General features: G+C 35.1%; 1 protein-coding gene across 1 annotated transcript in view; it reads left to right on the forward strand.

The window, feature by feature from the left end:
- The window catches only part of LOC129229570 (polypeptide N-acetylgalactosaminyltransferase 13-like), a 224,552-nt gene that overhangs the window by 182,780 nt on the left and 23,048 nt on the right, over positions 1–18,724 (forward strand). The window contains exons 9-10 of the mRNA XM_054863906.1: positions 6,988–7,105; positions 16,796–16,976. Coding sequence (XP_054719881.1) covers positions 6,988–7,105; positions 16,796–16,976 — 299 coding nt within the window. The remainder of the gene's footprint in view (positions 1–6,987; positions 7,106–16,795; positions 16,977–18,724) is intronic.

Below are 18,724 nucleotides of genomic sequence, written 5' to 3' on the forward strand. Positions count from 1 at the left end.
CTTTCAAGTCCGTAACTCTACCAATGTTTGCGAAGTCAGACTCATTTCGGGATAAAGGAGTTGGAGTCGAAGACGGTAAATTGCCGAGAGTAGGAGTTCCTCATTTTGCCTCGGTGTCTAAATTTTTGCCAGAGCTACGGGGCCAGAATCGAAGTTGTGGGGATTCGGATTCTGACTAATTTTCGTGTACAGGAGATGGAGTCGACGGCCTTAAAATCTTTGGAGTCAGTTGGTCATCAAGAGCTATTTCCAACAATATATTTTATCAAGCAAATTCCCTTTAAGTTTGGGATCTATATTGGCTTTTTTTTTTTAATTTCTCCGTAGGCGCTAATGTTAAAGGATTTGAACTGTTCAAAATTAAACGGAAAATTATTCAAATAAAAAAGATGTTTTCCGTACATGGGGATTCTTCATCAAGAGCTTCGTTTGAAGTAAATTCGCCTCTCGGTGCGGATTTATATTTGCCTTGAATTTCCCCGTAGGGTCGCTAATGTTAAGTTTTATTTTAACTGTTCAAAATGGCGCGAAAAATTGTTCAAGTCTAAAAGTGAAATATGGGAATGAGGGGTCCTCGCCGAAATCTTTCGAACAAAAAAAAAATTTCTTCGAATCGGACTGTTCATTCACAAGTTCTTAGGGTGGGGGAGGGGGGCAGACAGTCAGACCGACAGACATTGTTTCCCCATCTGAATACCCTACTTTCCAATTTTTAATTTTTCGATATTTATTTAATTATTTTGTTTATTTTTGACTTTTGTTTTTCGCAATATTTTTAAGATGCATTAAGCCTTCTCTCATGCTTTGTTTCTCGTTTTTTGACTTTTAGTGTAAAAGTAGACTGAAAAAACGAAACACAAATCTTTAGTGTAGTTTCTAAAAAAGAAAAAAATCCTTGATTTTGCATTCATTTATTTTTTTTTCTGTCCGGATAACATTTTTCCTTGTGATGTATAATTCAAAAAATTATGAGAACTTCTGTCGGTGTCTTCTTAAAAACATTTCTTTTTATTTCTAAATCTTGAGCAAATTTTAATGATGCAGAAATGTTTTTTCGAAATAAAGATCTACACGGAATTTAAAAATAGTGATTCTTTTTTCCTCTCTCCCTTTCTCTTATGATATATATGCAAACACCGATACATACTTCTGTTTTAAGAGTCACGCTGCATTGGACATATGATCTCCGTTTTTCTCTCCCACCATCATGACTCTTTTTTCGTTTTTTAATGATGAATAATCATTAAAAAAATTGTTTCTGTCTGATTTATGATGGTATATTTAAAAAAGAGATGAGAAAAAAGATTCTTCTCCAAATTTTTACGCTTCCTGCTCCGCGGTAATTATGTGAGGATGGTGCGAATTTACACTCTACATTACATTCCCCCCCCCCTCGGGATAGGAAAGATTATCCAACAAAGCAGCGTTTCTTAATTTCTTTGATCAATGGAACCCGTTTAAGTATTCACTATTTTTCATGAAATCGTTGGTTAAACTTCAATAGTCTAGTTTGAATGCAACATTCAAAAATTGCGATTAGGACTGGGCGATATCAGAATTTTAAATCCGCGATATATCGCTCTTCAAATATCGATATTTTCGATATATCGATACATTAACGGAAAAATTCAAAGTTTTCGGGGGGGGGGCGTGCAAAGGTAACTTAAGCGAAGGTTCAGTGCATATTATATCGAAAAATGACAAAAACAGATTTCCAAATAAATAATAAATACAATTTTTTCTCTAATTAAAAATTTTCCTGTGTGGGGGGGGGGGGAGTGTGCAAATAGTATAGTTCAATGCACGACAAAAGTGCTTCGCAACGAAAATCTTTCAATTTGAGCAGTCTCAATAATTTGAATATACTTTCAACCACATTTCGTATTTACATCCTAAATAGTTTATTTTTAGTCATTTAATAGCTCTTGCTTTAAGACGTTTTACTTCTTAGTTGAGTAACAATAAGCAAAATACTAGTAATAAATCTTTAAAGAATGCAGTTATAAATATTGAAAAACAATGAAATATACCTTTAATTTTTATTAACCGACTTCAAAAAGGAGGCGGTTATCAATTCGTACCGTATGTATGTTTTTTTTTTTTTTTTGTTTGTCCACTCACAGCGTCTCACCTAGTGAACCGATTTTGATGATTCTTTTTTTAATGAATAGGGGATGGCTCAACTTAGGTCCCATTACTTTGTTTGACCGTATATGTTCTTTAGAAGAAAAGTAATGGGTAAAAAACAGTAAATTTCATGCAATTTCCCTATTAAATGATTAAATATGAAACCCATTGTTATAAAAGTTAGGTGCCATATAACAGTAACATTAATAGTAATTGTAATGATAATTTTGAATAAAGGCTTCTCTGAAGCAAGCATCAAGTTTCTTCAGTGTCATTGCTCCATAGTGGTGGTAAAGCTAACCTGGAAGCGAGGTGATGCAGAGATCAGGATCTGCTTGGCCTTCACAATACTACTTAGTTATATTTGCCTCAATTATATAGGATTGCATCACAAGCAACTGGTACGCTGTGAATTGCAAATTAGTTAGGGATATTTAAATGGTTATAATTAAATTAACACACAAATGAATTCCAGAGCGAAACAAAGATAAATTTTTAGTGCCAATCGCTTAAAGTTTAAGGCGTGCTTATCGTTTTTTTTTTAGTATGGAGCTTTTTTATGAAAAAAATAAGGTAAAGTTTCGTGATGGTAACTTCTTACTTTTGCTGAAATATCTACATTTACACTAAAAAGAATGAAATAAAAAAAATTTGAAAAAAAAAAAATAGAACCGACTTCACAAAATTGCTCTAAAAAGTGAAAAATAATTTTATTCTTTAAACACCATCGCTAATACTTTTAAACATAATTTTTGAAGTTGGCGCAAAAACAAAAAGTAAAAGACAGTGTAACCATGCTTTGTTCCTTTTTTTTTCTTTTTTAGAAAATCATCCAAAGTTACGAACGAAACATTGAGTCATGGCTGTGAATGATTTTATCTATCGTTTTTGCGCCAACTTCAAAAATTATGTTTAAAAGTATTAGTGATGGTGTTTAAAGAATAAAATTATTTTTCACTTTTTAGAGCAATTTTGTGAAGTCGGTTCTATTTTTTTTTTTTTTTTTTTCAAAATTTTTTTTTGTAATTAGCTGCATTAGCCTATCTTTTGTTATAAATCGATAGGCAATTTTAATTATTAATATTCATTTATTTTAAATCAATTTAAATAAAACAAGATTGATATTTGATAACTAAAGAGCTTATCAAAAATTCTATTTGTTCATCCGTTGTTCACGTCGAGGTTTCTCTCGATATAATCATTTATGTTTCTTGAATTGTGTAGTGTTGTCATTGTTTCATGCTTTATGCAGTCACTGCTCAACAATAATTTAACTAATGAAGAAATTAACAACATTTATTAGCTAACGTTACATCACATATACTACGGTGGTTCGACAGAGACGGACTGTTTTACAACATAGACACGAACGCGGAACAAAAATGAATTAATAAGTTTTGGTTTCGATTTGAAAGTTTGCGTTTTAGTTTACAGTTTTGGTTTGCGTTTAGCAAGATTCCTCTTCAGTTCACTTCAGAGATCACTATTGAAACGATATTTCTAATATCTTTATCTTTACTAATAATAAAGCTCAAAGTCTCTCTGTCTGGATATCGGGATCTCTGTCTGGATGTCTGGATCTCTGTGACGCGCACAGCACCGTTCGGCCGACTTTCACGAAATTTGACCCAAAATAAGTTTGTAGCATGGGGGTGTGAACCTCGAAGTGATTTTTCGAAAATTCAATTTTATTCTTTTTATATTCTAATTTTAAGAACATTTTACCGAGGAAATTATAATTACGTGGAAGAGTAAATGACCAAGTTCTCATAACGTGGAACCGTAACTTCGGCGAGGAAATAGCCATAGCAAATTGGCTGGAAATTCATTATCCATTATTTGTAAATATACAGGTGAACCAAATGACCTTTTAATTTTCTACTACAGGCAAAGGCGTGCGGGTACCACTAGTCCTTAATAAAAGGACTATTCATCACAAAAATAATTTTTCAATTCGAACCAGTAGTTCCTGAGATTAGCGCGTTCAAACAAACAAACAAACAAACTCTTCAGTTTTATATTATTAGTGTGGATTTGGTTTGTAGCACAAAGCAGTGCGTGCCAAATTTTGAACGATACAAAATTTTTGTCCATTTGTGTGTGTGTGTGTATTAATGTATTGAGAAAATGAATGGTTGGTGTTTTTATCTGTGATCATCGTTTACAGCTCTTAATTCCTTTTTCTGTCTAAGATCTCATCCCCACAAACCTACAGTACATTCGCTATTTTTTAACTAACAGCCAAAATATTCACTAGAAAATATTAATATAGCAGAGCAGCGTTTGCTGGGTCAGCTAATAACTAAATAAAATTTCTGTTAATGAAGCCACACTTTCAAGCCTTGCCAACTTTGCGATAGAACATATTTGTTGTTATAAATGTTAGATCACAAGATTACTTCTCCTAAAAAGAAATTCTTCTTAGTTCCTATAATTAGCTTTTCACGGGCTGCTTCCCTTTCCTTCTAATATTTTCCGTGGAACGGAAAGAAACATCAAAAATTCATTAGCATTCGATCACAGAACTTCTTTATGCTGACAGTTCTCGAAGATAGAATGAAAAATAAGAGCATCTTTTTATACTTCCTCGCTTTTTGTAATGAAAAAAACGTTGTACTTTGAAATTTGCATTTATTGCATAATTCAAAGCTCTTTTGAAGATTTTGAGCTAAGAAACAGCTAAAAAACATTTCCAATCTAATAGCTTCTACCAGTTTTAATGATGAACGAAAATTCTTTTTCCATACCATAGTAGACGCCTGAAAAGGGCAATGGATTTTTAAAAAATCTCAAACTTTTTTCATTAAATTTTATTTTTAATGCATTCGCTACTGCAAACAAAACTTTATCAACTGACAATGGTTTATGTTTTATTCGCATGCTGTGTGAACAGTATAACATCTGTTTTTTTCCCCCTATTTTCTACTTTTTTTTTACTTTTTTGCTTTGAAATGACAACAAAAAAACTATCATAGGGTTATTTTCTTCTCTCATATTTGGCCTTTTCAATGGTTGGAGTACATTAAGAATACATAAAAGGAAAGAAACCATCAAATTAAAAGAAAAATAATTACTCACTTGTTTTGCATAATGGGATTGTTTCCTTCAGCCAAAAGTAGTACTTTTTGTCACTGAAATTGATAGAATAAGCAAAAAAAAAAAAAAAATTACATGGACTCAGAAAATATTTTCATTTTCCCAACAGTTATTTTTTAATTAATTTTTTTAAATGTCCGATTCTTCAAACAAGGCGTGGTCTTTATGACGTCACAAATGATGCACTATGGCGCATCTTTCTACCGCATTTCCACGTTATGATAATCAAGAAGCGAATTACAATTGCGCTCTATGCTTGCTATCAACCATATCGTTGCCAATGCACGTGAGTAAAGATGCGAATTAAATACTTTGGATCGTGAATGGCATTTCATCATTTGTGATGTTATCGGCAGAAGCGTTAAACGATGAAAGAGCACCGATTTAAGCATTTTTTTTAAATATCAAACTTAAAGAAATTATTTAAAAAAATGGTCAGATTCTATGTTTTTAAGCATGATCTTTCAGAAAAAAATACTTTTAAAATTTTGGAAACGACCCCATTAGCTAGCTTGCGAGCACGCAAAGTATTTTTTCCTGCATTTTACGAACTACTGCGCAACTTCATAACTGTATGTGTTGATTTGAATTTGCACATAGCATGTAAAGATTCCCAGAACCTAGTCGACCTTGCCAGAACTAACTAAATGAAATTTGTGCATAACACAAAGACATACAGTCAAGCCCGCTTGTTAGAATATCGATTAAAGAATATCCCGCTTATTGTAATACATTTTCAATGTACTAAACCGTTGATGTCTATTATTTTAATCCCGTTTAATGAAATATCCCGCTTATTAGAATATTTTTTCGTGGAAAATTGTATATATCATTAAGCGAGCTCGTCTGTATATACAGTAACAATGGCATACGCGAAGGGGAGTTCGGGGTTTAACCCTTTAGGGTGCAAGTTTGAAAAATTCGTACAATAACCCAAAGTTTATTTTCTTTTCCTTTTTTTTTTCATATTTTTTTGATTCTTATTACAGTAGTTTAAAAAACGATTGCAGCTTAAGGTGAATCTCGAACGGACATTTGCCGCTGGCGACAGCACCGCTAGGGGCGGCAAAAAGACTAAAATGCTCATGCTCAATTATTTTAAATTTTATTGAGATTAAAAATGAAATTTCAAACACATCACACACCAAAAATGCTCTGAAAATGGGATTTTTAAGGTCTCGTTGCCGAAAATTTTACGTAAGCCGGCACTCAAACTTGTCCTTCTCCTGCGTCGTTTGAAAGGTAGCAGATTGATTCACAAGGGTCAGAGTATAAGTTCCGCTACAGAATCTAAAATCATTTAACCGTTTTCAATTAGGCATTTTGGCACGAGTAACAACCAAAACCTTTTTCTCTTGTACGGTATGTTTTGACAGTTAACCAGGTTGCACCGATCCGTAACCAGGCACAATCTAATAGAGCTACTGGTTATCCGATCTTATGTGAAAACATTCTATAAACACTCGCCGCACTAACCACTGACGTCATCAAATCATCCGATCGTGTTAACTGAATGCTCTATTCGAACACACTAACAGTTGAATGAAAACAAAGATTTTGAAAGCGGTTTTTTTTTTTTAACTTGTCATTTTTCTTACAAAACGACTGTTCATAGACATCAATGTATTAGATTAAAGTACTTAAATGCTGTTAAGACACATTTACTTTCATAAATAAAATAATAAGTGTGCAAAAATAGTGTTAACATGATGCCTTAAAGTGAAGGCAATTTTGTAACGGGATACGTTTTTGTGTTAATTTTAGGACTCCAACTATGGCAGGTGGTCTCTTTTCTATCGACAAAGATTATTTCCAGGAGATAGGAAAATATGACGAAGGCATGGACATCTGGGGTGGTGAAAATTTGGAGCTTTCTTTCAGGGTAAGATTTTCTTAACCTATATTTTTTTTTCCAGGGAACCAAATGATACATATTATAACATATACGGTCACACATGAGATGATAAATCACAAAGCTCCCACTCCTGGAACCCAGGGAGGGCGTGGATGTTGGGAATCGATAGAGCACGTTTTAATACAAACGCACAGAATAGTATTTCGCTGGATGACAACCAAAGTACCATTGCGTTTAGCCAAATTGCGGAAGGAGATTTGAATGTTTGACAGCAAGATAATGGTTGGCGAATTTGACTATTTGTTAAGTAAGAGCTTTGTTTAATTCTCCTATGTTGTCATAACATCGGCAAACTTTGGGTGAGATCACTGTATATTGTCGCAATATGATTTATCCGCGAAGGACATCTTTAGCACCTTTAGGAACCATGTTCACATTCTAAACGCAACTAGAATGCTTCCTTTAGCTTCACTTTTTGCTCTGTGATACAAATCGACTTGATCAAGAATGGGCAACCCTTTATTTAGCTCAGAAAGATCACAGAGAATTCGGCTGTACGACAGAGGGCCACCCGGGCTGATCATGAAAAGCAAATATTCTGTCTTTATTGTACAGATTTTTTTAAATTTAGACGAACTAAGAAACTACTAAACTAGTAAGTATAACCATAGGGCAAATCCACGGTAACACATGTATCATTGCTGTACAAAGCTTCAAATTATGTTATATTTTCATTTCGTTGTATGAACTTGATGAAGAACATGTATTCTACGTTTGTGTAATGGTAATACAACTGAATTTTGAATATTTCTATAAACAATATTTAAATGACTTATTTTGTTCAGAAACTGACGAGTCTCAAAGATACTTCCGCAATTGAGCCATAAAAATATTATTTAAGTCATGTAATCAACCTTCAAAATTTAATCGCATTTTATAGTAGTCTACGCTTATCATAAAGTTCGTGCAATGAAGCAAGAATCTAACGGATTCCTTCTTTGTAGGGTATTTTGTGAAAAAAATGATAAATGTGTTTAAATGAAATTGTCCCACAGTAAAAAAACTCGAAATAGCACCATTGTTCTATAACTCCAGTTATATCTATTAACTGAGCATGATGCAGATATTTCTTCTTAAAATTCAATAAGGCCGCAAGTTCCCTACCCTCGGGCAAAATTTTTGGAAAGAAAGGCAACAAAATGGATTTCAGTTATGGTACCAGGATGGTCGAAATTCATTGATTTCATTGGTATCCACCACCAATCATACTCCATACTTAGTTCTTCTCTTATCTTTTTCCTTTACTGTTCATTCGAAGACACTATGAGCATAAAAATAAATCCTTTTCATAGCTTTCAACATGCATCTTATAATTAGACAGGTGGCGAGATATAGTTACAGATAATGTCAAAGTTATTTTTAAAAATTTAAATAAAAAAGAGAGAGAAAGAAAAGAGAACCGAAAATTTTGAACGAAATCTGCTGTTTTGGCGTGCAGTAGCTGTCCACTCACTCTTTTTGTTCTAAAAATGTCATTGTCAACTTTGATTTGAAAAGAATAATTAAAATCCTCACTTTTTTTGAAAAACTAAACAAGAAATTTGTCAGGCCAGTTTTTGGAGCACACACACAGCTTTGTATTCTGTTAACTTTTTTTTTTTTTTTTTTGTCTTCTTACGTGTTAACTTTCTTCTTTTTTTACTTTATTTCTTTTTATTCTTTACTTACGCATTAAATATTAAATACTTCACTTAGTGTTGAACTGACGTAACTTTTTTTAATTCTCCTACTTATCTTTTAAATGAACAAACATCCCATTTACTTACTCTTCTTCAAGACAAATATTACAGTTTCAAAAGCAAAGAAAAAAATTGCACTTTTTTCGAACATTTTTCAGAACACATCGCGGCGTAAAACAAAATGTGACAGTTTCCAAGAAAGCATTTTTCCTTCTGTCCTCGTTTTCGCCTAAAAACTTTGAAGTGAGGGCTTAGAGCCATCACCAAAGGAAAAATAAGTTTCTGGAAACTTTTCTTTCCTTTAAATTCTGGGTTGGAAAAAAAATTAAAATACCAGAAAGCTTATATAAAAATTCTTCCCCAGGGTATGTGAACTGCATTTTAACGTGGAATATTATAGCAAAGTACAAATATTTTTCCACTGAAACAGAAATAGAATTTTTAGATAAAATACATAATTTTTGTGTTTGGAGGATGTTAAGGTGATTCGAAGGTCACTTTGCCAGTGTCGGGAGTGCATAGAGACTGTCTAGACGGGGAGGGGAGGCATTTGCGGGATCAGTATAAACCAGAGTTTCCCAAACTGTGATCTGCGGACCCCTGGGGGTCCGCGAGTCCATGCCAAGTGGTCCGCAGGTTATCCATCTAAAACGTTAAATATAATTGAGATTGAAGGACGAGTCAAGATATTTCGATTCAAAAAAAAAAAAGCACATTTAATGAGGAATAAAAAGTTCTTGCTTAAGTTACATGTAGGACGCAGCAGCCTCCCCCCCCCCTCCCTCGGAACTCTCGGAAGTAAACACAATACACATAAAATAAATTTTGTATACATGACGAAGTTCATAATGTTACAAAACTATATCAAGTAAAATGCATTCATTGAGGCACATTTTACAGCTGGGATATTATACTTCAAATACAACTTATGCTCCGAAATTTTTAAGTCTCATTCATTACACAGCATTACGACGCTTTTTGAGAACTGCGTACTCATGCGCGTAACCTCTAACATTTACAAAAATTTATAATTTGGTCACTAGAGGATGCGATGTTGTGTCGGAGGAGGAAACCATATTTAATAATTAAAATTCCTAATGCGCCATAAAAAATATAACTCATATGAAAAATTAACACTTGGCTAACAGTAACGAATTAATACCTTTGTGTTCGTAAGTTAAATCAAAGAATAACCAGCGTTTTAACGTTGGTTATTCATTCAATAGGCTAACAGTGGTTTGTTCATTAACTTCGAAAGTTAACTTTTCTTAGTAAAGTTGTTGCAGAAAATTTCGTGATAACATTTTAAATCCTAATTGAATTTGCAATAGAATTTTACTTCCATAATGCAAAATAATAATGTAAGAAATGAAAATCACTCCGAAAAATATGCAGAACAATGAATAAATAAATTTAAAGGAAAAAAAAAGTGTAGAAATATATTAGGAAAAAAAATTTAAATGTGTTAAATAATTTTCTTTCTTTTTTTTTTTTTTTTTTTTGCGCGCCCGGGGGGGGGGGGGCACGAAGTTTGAAATTTTTCTGGAGGAGGTCCGCGAAGGTCTGAAGTTTGGGAACTTCTGGTATAAACTATGCTTTACATTTGTAAAGGAGAACTCTGCTTGAGTTTCCAGCGGTAAGAATCTACAGAGTTCTTTGGGAAGCAAAATGTTCTTTTTGACGAAATTGAGTCTGCTTAAGAAATTTTTAGAAGTGGTTATTCGAATTTCTGTGATTTGATGATACTTTCTCTTATCAAAAATTCAGAATAATACGTAAATGTTGCCTCTCTCTTAAAGCTGCATTCACATGAAACTTTTGTACCTCGCATTTCTCCGCTCCTGCTCCGAAAAAACCAGTTAGTAAATTCACTGTTTGCATGTAAAAAAAGGTACGATTGTACCCTAGGAAATGCAGTTTTACCCAGCATCCTTAGCTGCTATATCCATCAATTAAACAAACTCGTTTCGATGCACTATGGGTAAAAACCCCGCATTTACTTCAGTCGAAGGCAGAGGAGGAAAGATCCGCATTTACCCAGGAAATAATCGGAATGCGGTTTAAAGCACTTTTTTTTCCCGGAATAGAAAAGTTCCATCTGAACGGGGCTATTAAGACCAAAACTTGGAAAGTTTCCGACTCCGATTCTGGTGTTTCATGCTCTGGTTCGAGGAATTGCAATGGCTGCTGTGACACATGGTCTCCCTCGTCGAGTTACTTGATGTTTTCCTAGCTTTGCTTGACTTTTTTCCTCTAGTTTTGTCCTATTCAACGCACAAATATAAGGCAGTCAACCTTAGAGTTTATGTTGATAGGCAGCTTTCCTTTGAGGTACTCTACATAAAAAACTTCACAAAATAGATCGTTGAATTTGTTAAGCGATTACCAAAATAACAACTCATTCATTAGACGCCCAAAGGCGAGTGTTGTTTTTGAAGAGAGGCTGGAAACTGAATCCCTGCTCAGTTTCCATCCTCTCCCCCACGCAGGATTAGTCCATATGATTTATGGCTTAAGAGCACACGATAGATGGTAGTACCAATTATCAACATTTCGTAAATTTAGAACAATACCAGAAGCCGAACAACTCCTGGTTTGGCACTCCAAAGGAGTAGATATTTGTAATACATTTTCAAGCTCCGACATGTGACTGTTTTGGTTTTATTATGGGGGAGGGTATTCTTCTCTTTTGAGAGGTACTCCGTATTATTTTAGGAAAGCCAACAGAAATAGTGCAAACGTTCTGTAATAGTCAGAGGATGATGTTTATAACCGCATGATTGTGCCCGTAACTTTAGGTTTAAAAGCAGAAAAAAGATTATCATTGGAAGAGAGCTTTCTCTTAATTAATGAAGATTTTTAATGCCTGCACTCAGTTTTTCCCTCCTTGTCTCTGTTTCCACTGCAACCGACTCATTAATAAAGATAAAAAGGTTCAATTAACAGCGACGGTAATTTAATTACCCGTCACTCACAGCTGACTGGGGAAGGGGCGTGGGCGATGTTTTCAGAATCTGAAATGCATTACGCGCTGCAGTTAATCTTTTCCTTCCAGAGAAAATAAGATCTTAACATCTAAAACCATGGCGACAGAACGGAAATGCATAAATTGTTTCGGATTATCTTTAGATTGTGTTGTGATCCTGTGGAGAGAAGGCGGTGTTTGGCTTGTTGTTTTTCAATCTCCGTGATGGAAATCATGGAGAAACAATCTGATTTGTCAACTTGATGAAAATGAACTGCTTATTTTTGTGCGAAATTTGTTATGGGGCTGTCCATTCATGACGTCACCCTTATTCAACAAATTTCACTCCTCCCCCCCCCCCCATTTCACACAGTGTCGCATTTCACCTTACCCCATCCCTTATCAAAGCATATGTTACGCTGTTTTTCATAAGCATATTGCATAAAAACATGTGGATGTCACATTTATTGTTACTCTCTTCTTCCCTCTTGTCAAACTTTCACAATTAACGAGCATCCTTCCCCTTAAAGCGTAACATAATTTGTGGACGACCCATGGACGTAGGCAAAGCAGGGCAGGAAGAGGCAATTGCTCCTCCTTAGAAAATAATATCCGACTTCAACGCTTTTTCCGAATGTCACCAAAGATAATTTTAAATTGCAATGTTAGGACTTCAGTTTCAAAAATTTCCGTGGAAATGAGCCACATAACTGCTTTTTCTGCCCTCATCTGACCAAAAATAGCATAAAATGTTTTTAAGGGGGAAAAGAATCGTATATTGTCAAGCAATTTTGCTCTGTGATTTAGAAAAGTAATAAAACTTGTGGTAAAAATATCATAACATTCTTTTTGTAAATAAGGAAAGATTCTTCGACCCATTTTGATTTTAGCTTTCTGTTTTCAGTATTGAATTTTCAATTGAAAAAGGGAAACAACTTTTTCCCTCATACTTTCTTCGCATCAGACTTCGTATTAATGGCCTGTACAAGTTCTGTCTGTAAAACTAGCTTGTCAAATCGAGTTTATCTATTAATTTATTTTTTATTTTATTATTTTATTTATTACTTATTTATTTATTTTTATTTATTTATTTTTATTTATTTTTATTTTCTTTCTTTCTTTATTTATTTTTATTTATTTATGTAATTATTTTATTTTATTTATTTATTTATTTATTAATTTTTGCTATGGTCTTATGCGTTTTAAAGAATATTTCTTCGCCTACTTTCTTTGTTCAAAAATCTATTCCCCTCTCTCTGATTCGCTAACATTTTTCCCGCTATCAGCATAGGCGTAGCATGGGGGGGGAACGTGCACTCCCCCCCCCAACTTGTGGACACGTACCCTTTTGTCCCAGCATTATAAAGAAATTAGCGCAAAAATCAAAAAGTGTAACTGTTTTTTTTTTTTTTTTTTTCTAATTTGTATGGTTTTAAAAATGCATTCTACAGGGTTTGTATAAAAAGTAACCGGAATGAACTTAGAAAACATATTTATTGGCAAAATTTCTACACTTTTTCTCTAGAAATCTTCGAAGTAGTCCCTATGGAAGTCGATAACCCTTTGGTACCGATTTTCCAGTCTCTGAACGCCCCCTGGAAGTCGGCAACCCTTAAAGCTTCTAGAGCCCTCGTCGTTGCGAGTTGAATAGCTTCCAGAGTTCCGAATCGGGTCCCCTTTAGTACTCTCTTGACCTTGGGGAATAGGAAGAAGTCCGGTGGGGCCGTACCCGGCACACGACGCTCCTTTTGTTCGTCCGTCAGATGTTTTGGCACCAGCTTTGCATAGATCTTCCTCATACCCAGATCATTCCTAACAATGCCGTGAACGGTCATCTTATCGATCCCAATCTCTTCTGCGAGTGCACAGATGCTCAGTGTTCAACACATCACGCACTTTTTGCACATTTGGGTCCGAGTGACTGGTTGATGGACGTTCGGCGCACTGTTCGTCGTGGACGTCATCGCGGCTATCTCGGAAATTCTTATGCCCCTGGAAGACTTGAGTTCTGGATAAAGCTTCTTCACCGTAAACCTCATTGATCATTTGAAGAGTTTCCGCAGGCGTTTTCTTGAGTTTGACACAAAATTTGATGTTAACACGTTGCTCGATGGTACGCTCCATTTTCACTCCGACGAGATCACTAAACACGTATTGCTCTCTCGCACGATGCTGAACCTCCAAGCGTTTGGAGGCAATTGACTCGGGTCCGCTCCCCTCCCCTCGATCCCCCCCCCCCCCGTTTACAAACGTTTTACCTGGGCGTCACAAACTCAGTCCGGTTACTTTTTATATAGACGATCTTTGCTATTGCTGGGGTTGAAAAGCGGCCTGGGGGCGTTTTCCCCGGCCCATTTTTAGAAATTGAAACTTGAAAAACACAATTTTATATTTTTTCTCTAATCACGTTAAAGAGGATGGGGTTCTTCCTCGAAAATATTTCAAAATTGTTGTTCTAAAAACGCATTTTTTGACGATACTCGGATAAGGAGAGGAGAAATCTAGGGGGCCCCTGCCGAAAATTTTTCGATAATGAACAATCTTAAAAATGTAATTGTGGGTCGTCTTTGATAACGTTATGAGGACCGGACATTTTTCGAAATTGGAGCTCCAAAAACAATTTTATTCGGCTTTTAATGATGTTAGGGGTGAGTTTTCGGGAGCTTGGCAGCTTTACCCCAGAAATTATTCGAAATTTAAGGCCTTAAACAAAATTTAAGCCAATTTTAAATTATATTGGCGAGGAAGGAGGGGGGGGCGTGCGCTCAATCATAAAATTTTCGAAGTTAGTTGTTACAACGCAGTGTTAGACTACCTTTGGTGATGTTACTGGGAGGAGAAGTTCGGGACCAGTCTTCAGCAATTTTCCTAAATTGAAATCCCAGAAACGCAATTTCAGATGACTAGTTGACCCGCGCAAAGCATTCGCGCTCTAAGGAAGAATTTTCTGATTCCAATGCAACCTCAAGATGCTATACGAGTAGAACATAGACTAAAGCAATGCGTAGTAAAGCAGCAAAATAAATTGAAATTTACGCTTCTACAAAGTGTGATTTACCCTGTAAAAATCAATGTTTTGTTTCCTGATTTTAACAAGAACAAATATGTAGGTTAGAATTCTGCTATGAGTATAATTTGCATTTGTATCGAAACTTGGATAAAAATTCTGCTGAAGGAAAAACTCATTAAAACGATATTTTTCGACCCAGATTTGAATTCACACCCTTTCCCTCATTAGCACGCTGCTTTACCCAACCGAGCCAATCTATCTTCGCTCTTGGTTGCTATTCATTGAAGTAATGAGTGATAAAGGAAAAAAAAAACTTTTTTGACAAAAATAAAAAAGCAGTTTTTAGACCGTAGATACATTTTTCGTCATTAGCAAGTACGATTATCTTCAAAATGATGTGGTAAATCATGGAATTTAATAAATGAATAAATTAAATCTCGTGTAGTGACATAAACGAGCTAGAGAAATAATACATTCGATGTTTAATGATGATCTCAGGGTGTTCGGGGACTCTTCCCGGAAATATTATCAGAACTTAAGCCCTAAATGCGAAATTTTAGAGTTTTGGTGATATTAGAGGTAAGAAAGGTTCGGGGACCTTCAGAATTTTCCCAAAGTCCTAAAAAAGGAATTTTAGACGATCTTTAATAATGAGGCAGGCTGTTTTTTCAGGGTTTGGGCTGGGGTGGAGTCCTAGAAGTTTTTTGAAATCGAAGTCCTTAAGTAATTGTAACCTATCTTTGATGGCGATAAGAGAAGAGATGGGGCTCGGAGACTTTTTCAGAATCAAAGTTTCAAAATTGCTCTGCTATAGTCTAAGTTTGATGGTGTAAAATAAAGGGATAGAGAGTTCGAAATCACTCTTTCTCCCCTTTTTCTTTGGCAATGTCACTAACTTTTTCATTTGATTAAATTATTGATAAAAATGTTCTTAAAAAGTCTCCATTAGTTTTTCTTTTACAAAATTATTTGCGTACTTTGGTTTTTCCATAATGAATTTTTTCAATTTCAATCCTTATATATTTATTTGTTTAAAATACAAGCGTTTGATTGCGGCCCCTGTCAAAAAAGAAAGACCTTTCAACATTTTGAACTTATGTGGTACTGTTCAGACTTATCTTAATTTTTTACACTTTCTTTTGTTTTAAATGTCATGTCTCTTGAATATCGCTATAAAATTTTTGTATAATTCTCCTTTTACATTTAAACACTTAAAACCAGTGGTGTGATTAGTCTTGACAGTTTTTAAATCTGTTTCAACTTTTTCTCTATTTAAAAACGTATTTTGACGGCACATATAGTTTTCTATACTTAACCGCGATTTTCATATGATGATATTTTTACAAGAAAACGAAAAAAAGATAGAAATTTTAAAATGCCGGCAGCCCTATGAAGTTCTGTTTATTTACCTGTTCATTTTTTTATTTGACTGAGGCTTTTCGTAGGTTTGTACTATACACTGAATACTTTCTTTTCGTTAAAAAGTGTTTGAAACGTTCGTTTCACCGTCATTCAGTTAGGTAAATCATAATGCAGAACTTTGGATGTTCCTAAATAATATTCAAAGATTGCAATTGCTTTCAAAATTTCGCAGAAAAAAAACCTTTTTGACTCCTTTATTCTATTTGTTCACTTATTATTTCTATTCTATGTTCTTAAGATCGAAAAAGTTTCATTTCTGCTTCTTTTTTTTTCCCATCATCACTAAAATGAAATTGGTGACCCCATTTCTGAAAACCTTTGGGGGGGGGGGGTGTAGCAAAACCTTTCCTGGCGACGGCCTTGGTATCCCCGGCCCCAAATGTTTGGTCACGCTACGCCTATGACTATCAGTGTGAAACTTTATTCAGCAGTTAAATAAGGTCATTTTAAAAAGTTTACTGCATGCAAAAAAAATTTCATAAATTGCATTGTTCGGTTGTTTGGAGATCAGTTTTGTAGAACACAAATCACGAATTTTTTTATTTATGTATTTTTTATTTATTTATTTATTTATTTTTTAGATATGGATGTGTGGAGGAACTCTAGAGATAGTAACTTGCTCTCACGTAGGGCACGTCTTTAGAAAATCAACGCCGTACACATTTCCTGGTGGTACGAGCAAAATAGTCAATCACAATAATGCCCGGCTTGCAGAAGTCTGGCTGGATGAGTGGAAAGACTTTTTCTATGCAATAAATCCAGGTAACTCTTGCTTATATTTATAATAGTGCTTCCCCGTATTTCGTTCCATACAATAAATATACAGGTATCTCTAATTTATAAAAATGCTTCCCCTTATTTAGTTTTATGTAATATATACAACACATACAAGTTACTCTAACATTTCTCTATATATTTTTTTTTAAGTAACGTCAAAGAAATTGTGAAAGAATGTCTGTGGGGGGGGGGTCGCTTCCAGGAGACCCTATAGCACCTACAGCCTTGAAATTTTGTATAAAATTACTTCGAGCCCCGGTGGTCTGCACCTGAGGTTTTATTCTTTTTAATTAATAGTTATTTAATTTAATTTAGTTTTTTTTTTTTTTTTCATTAATTGTTTGAGCCAAAATTTCACATAAATCGCCTATTGGGGGGATCAAAATTTCCCCACACCTCTTAACATTGTGTACGAAATACGACGTCAGCAGAAGATTGGTACGTAGTGCTAGCAACGAAAAGGAACCAGCACAACACAGCTATCGAGGTAGCAAAGCAGTTTCCTGCAGCTACTATCAAGCAAATATCCCGAAAAACTGTAGCCAGACGTTTGAATGCAGTACTATACGCCCGTCAGCTTGTTTTGTACATCACATTGTCTACAAGTCAGTGTTTCGCTTGTTTTTAATGATGTCTTCAGCATCGCATTTGAAGAGAAGTCGACTGGGCTTGCGTACTATTCTCAGATGAAAGCAGGTTCAGTCTGCCGTCTAACTGTGAACAATGATTAACCTGGCATGAGAGTGGTACAGCATACAAGCCGGCAAACATAAAAGAAAAGGACTAGTATCCTACAAGTTGTTTCATGGTATGGGTAGGATTATGCTCAATTGCCGTACGTCGCCGTCGTTTGTGTGCTTCTAAACAAGACTATGACGTCTAGTGATACAGTAATGTTGTTCTACTGCCTCATGTTCACATGTTCTGTGGTGCTGTGGGTGATAAACTCGTTTTCATGGATGGCAACGTAGCATGTCATCAACAATCGCCGTCCAGGAGTGACTAGTTCACTCAAAATAATCAACCCATCGGATGGCCAGCACGTTCTATAGATCTGAATCATATTGAAAATGTTTGGGATGTTTTGGGGAGCAGTATTGCTGGTCGACAACACCCTCCAATTAGCAGACACCTTTATCCGTGACTGACAGAAGAATGGGATTAATTACCCCTGCAGCAGCTGGATAATGCTGTGTAAAAGCATCACATGACGTGTAGAAGCTTACATCGCTCTCCATGGTACCCATATCCCATATTGACATCTTTTTCCGGAACGCCTGGGGACGGTAATTACATTTATTCACTTTTACGTATTCAGCCCAAAATGACCGTTTCGTCCTTTGAGCACTTTTAAACGCTTTCTGGATTTCAGAGCTCAATAAATTATCGTCACTGCAATGTTCTAGACTTCTGACGTTAGTTTATTTCACTTGGCATCGAATTACACTTACTTTTTTACGTGCTACATAGCCCATTGGAATCTGTACTTAACAATTGTCCACCAGTGTATATAAACCGGTACGTGGAAGCTCAAAAAAGTCATTGAAACTCATCGAATGATAACAATTGTGAACTTACCAATGATTGCAGCCTGAACATGTCACATGCTAGATCTAACTGATGTCGCTCGACGTATACCACTTTAGACGAAAATTGAAACAACTGAAAAAACTGACACTTTGTTTAAATGGCAGATGTAGCCATAAAATTTATTTGAAATGGCTGACGCATTT

The sequence above is a fragment of the Uloborus diversus genome, chromosome 1 (assembly GCF_026930045.1).
Source record: "Uloborus diversus isolate 005 chromosome 1, Udiv.v.3.1, whole genome shotgun sequence".
NCBI lineage: Eukaryota > Metazoa > Arthropoda > Arachnida > Araneae > Uloboridae > Uloborus > Uloborus diversus.